This window comes from Pteropus alecto, unplaced genomic scaffold (genome assembly GCF_000325575.1).
Source record: "Pteropus alecto unplaced genomic scaffold, ASM32557v1 scaffold3668, whole genome shotgun sequence".
Classification (NCBI taxonomy): domain Eukaryota; kingdom Metazoa; phylum Chordata; class Mammalia; order Chiroptera; family Pteropodidae; genus Pteropus; species Pteropus alecto.
The window spans coordinates 1-3,390 of NW_006441606.1; the positions used below are offsets into that span (position 1 = coordinate 1).

The 3,390-nt window shown below is 48.7% G+C and overlaps 1 protein-coding gene across 1 annotated transcript; it reads left to right on the forward strand.

Annotated features, from left to right (window-relative positions):
* Positions 1 to 1,269: 1,269 nt before the first annotated feature.
* Positions 1,270 to 1,836, forward strand: LOC102889426 (immunoglobulin lambda variable 5-52; the record flags this gene model as incomplete). The annotated part of the gene is made up of 2 exons (XM_006918831.1): positions 1,270 to 1,315; positions 1,433 to 1,836. Coding segments are annotated over exons 1-2 (450 nt in total), but the record flags the coding sequence as incomplete, so codon positions are not given.
* Between the last annotated feature and the right edge of the window lie 1,554 nt (positions 1,837 to 3,390).

The following is a 3,390-nucleotide window of genomic DNA, read 5'->3' on the forward strand; positions in this document are numbered from 1 at the left end:
GTTCACCTCGACACAGCAGAACCTTCTTCAGAAACAAGATTCTTCTCAGTAACAGTGAAATGGGTAACAGGAGGCCACCATTGCCATGCAAGGACCACAGCACAGGAAAGTCCTTTGGCACCTGCCTGGGACGCGCACGGCAGCTTCAGGACCCAAACATTTTCCTAGGACTGTTTCCTAGGACTGGAGACCTCGTCTCTCTCAGTCCCCAGGTCAGTGAAATGGTAGGCCCAGCCTGTGTCATCTGATGCCTCAGCAGAGGCTGTTCCACTGGGGACAAGGAAATGCCTGGTGCTGAACCTTAGCCCCTTCTCCCCCAACCCCACACAGTGTCACCACATGGACTCCTGACAGCCACCTGCCAAGGAATGTCTGAGGACATTGTAAGATGAAATAAAAATCACAGGAAAGGAGGAAAAGAGAAAACTTGAATGAATATAGAAATAGATGTGTTGATACAGAGGATCAATTAATATCAAAAAAATATCTAAAAACAATGATTACTTGGTTTATCAATATTATAAATTTAATCTTTCAAATACCAGTCATAATTATTGGAAAATGATACATTTTTCCTACATTTATATTAAGTTAAGTCCAAGAGTTGTCTATAATATTTTCAAATTAATTAAAAAGTGTGAGTAATACAATATGACAAGATGTATTTTTTATAAAGAACAATTGAAAGATACTAACGCTGTTGCAGAAACTATAAAGTACAAATAACTAAAAATCAATGTACAGTGTATCGGAATCACATTTACTGGGAATTAGCCCCTGGGTGTGTGACTAGAGAGAAGGACCTGGTGAGCTGCGCAAACCAGCTGGACATTCAGAAATTTGATCCATGGAGATGTATGTGCCGTGTGACCAGAAGGGGGCGCTGTGGGACCACCCTGTGGTCCCTACACAGCGGCTCTGCGAGGACCACTCACCCAAAGGAGCCTGGGCCTTGGGGTAGTTCTCTGTGCTCCCTGATGAGACTCAGTAGCTGTGTCCTTTCTGGGCTGGCAGAATCCCCTGAGCAGGGACCTTTGTGTGGTGTCAGCAGGTGTTTCCTCCCAGGGCTCTCCCAGCGGGTAAAGCGAACCTCCATCCTCCTCAATCTGGGTGTGAGCTGAGCTCTAGCACCAGGGCTCAGGGAGGGGCTGGGCGGTCACTGGATGGACGCACATTTGCATGCACAGCCCCTCCTCTGGCGGAGGGTGGAGAAGAAAAGGAGGCCTGGGGCAGCCCAGCCCCACTGTGGGCTCAGGGACCGCGTGCACCATGGCCTGGATCCCTGTGCTCCTCCTGCTCCTCTCTCAGTGCACAGGTGGGGAAAGGCCTCGGAGACCCTGGGCTTCCCACAAAATTTCTGCCCTGTTGCTCAAAATCCTGAGAAATTTTCTCTGATTTCTGTGCCAATGAGCATGTTTGTCTGTGTTTGCAGGTTCCCTCTCCCAGCCTGTGCTGACTCAGCCGCCCTCCCTCTCTGCATCTCCGGGAGCAACAGCCAGACTCACCTGCACCTTGAACAGTGGCTTCAATGTTGGTGGCTACTGGATACGCTGGTACCAGCAAAAGCCAGGGAGCCCTCCACGGTATCTCCTGAGGTTCTACTCAGACACCAATAGGAACCAAGGCTCCGGGGTCCCCAGCCGCTTCTCTGGATCCAAAGACGCCTCGGCCAACGCAGGGCTTCTGCTCATCTCCAGGCTGCAGCCTGAGGACGAGGCCAACTATTACTGTGACACATGGGGTGGCAACTCTAAGACTCACACAGTGCTCCAGACCCATGGGGAAGCGAGACACAAACCTTCCTCTCACTTTCCTGGCCTGGTGCCATCACTCATGGTAGGGGATCTGACCAAGTCAAGACAGGAGGTGACTTCTTTCATAATTTCTTCTGTCAAAATTCGATTTTCTTCAGACCACTTGATCTGACAATATCACATGCTTCTTTTTAGATTAAATTTGCATTTCTCCGTTGCTAGTATATCTTCTTCCTGTTACCGTGTCCACTGGCAGTAACCCCGTGTCAGAGGTCCACAGTCCTACGTTGGGAAACCTGGTCAGTCTGGTCACCTTTTCACAGCGGAAACTTTCTTATAACGGCACAGATTTCTTCTGGATAATCAATGGAATGGTCAACAGGAGGCTGATGCCAAAGAACCCAACTCAGGATCTGACCACAAAGAACCCATGTAATTCAATTTCATGTCTTTGTCAAGAACTCAAAGCGATGATTACTCTTCCACTCTGCACCCAACCTGTGCCCGGTGGCCACCTTCCTGTCCCCTGAGTCCAAAATTTGCCTCAGACTTGTTGGGTAGGGTGACAAGGAAAGCAGAATGTGAGCACCTGTAACTTAGGAGGCCTCTGTGGCCCCCTATCAAGCTCGTGCATGTCCCTTCCTGCTCCTAGCCAGGCTTTGCTGTTTCATCCCTGAGCCATGAAATGTCAGGAAAGGCAGAGTCTCTCTCTTGAGATCACCCTCTGAGGGGATCCTGACCCCCGGGACCCGGTAGACGCCCCCCATTAAGGGCGCGACTCTCAGACCCTCAGCGGCTCACTCTCCCCACTTCAACCCGGGACTTCTCGTAGTTTTCCAACCTCTCCGGTTCTCTGTCTGGGATGAGATTTAGTAGCTGTCAGTATTTTAGACCTAATCCTTATCAATCCCACCTCCATTAAATCCACCGAGTCCTTAACAAATGAACTTGATCAAGCGCAATGCAGACTGGGAACTCACCCTGAGGATTTCTCAGGCCAGAAATGGAGGAAGAACCTCATACAGGATGAGAGTTCCATTCATAGTACTGTTCTTTTCATATCAATCCGCAGATGAGAAAAATTACAGACCTAGAGTAAAAGAAGCTTAAATATATCAGAGTCAAAATGAAAAGTCCTGTCAGGACTTTTTCAAGGGCACCTGAGAACCTATAGAAGTGATTAAGGAAAAAGACATATTTTCCTTGAGGACATTTTGCTCTCATTGCAAAGGCACATGTAATGTGAGTGGGAACCTGTCAGGTGCCCTTTAAGATGACAACAAAAACAACAACAACCGCCACCAAATAGTTATACCCATAAGGGTCATCCAAGGAGTTTATGACCAGGTATGAGCTAGCGGGGTTCCTGGGGAACTGTAAGCCTGGCTCTTGGTTCAAGGTCACCATATGCTCGTAATGACTCGGGGTCAAGGCAGAAGCAAAATCAAGTATCAGGAAATTCTGAAACATCTGGTAACAGATGCATCCACTTATCTGTCTGGAGGTCGTTAGGGACCTGGAAACTTCATGTCTTCACCCCAGACTGCACACGGTGGTGCTTCTCCTTCTACTGACTGGGAAGCAACATGAGGAAGATGCACCTGCAGAAATCAGAAGCCCTTCCAGGAGAGCCAGG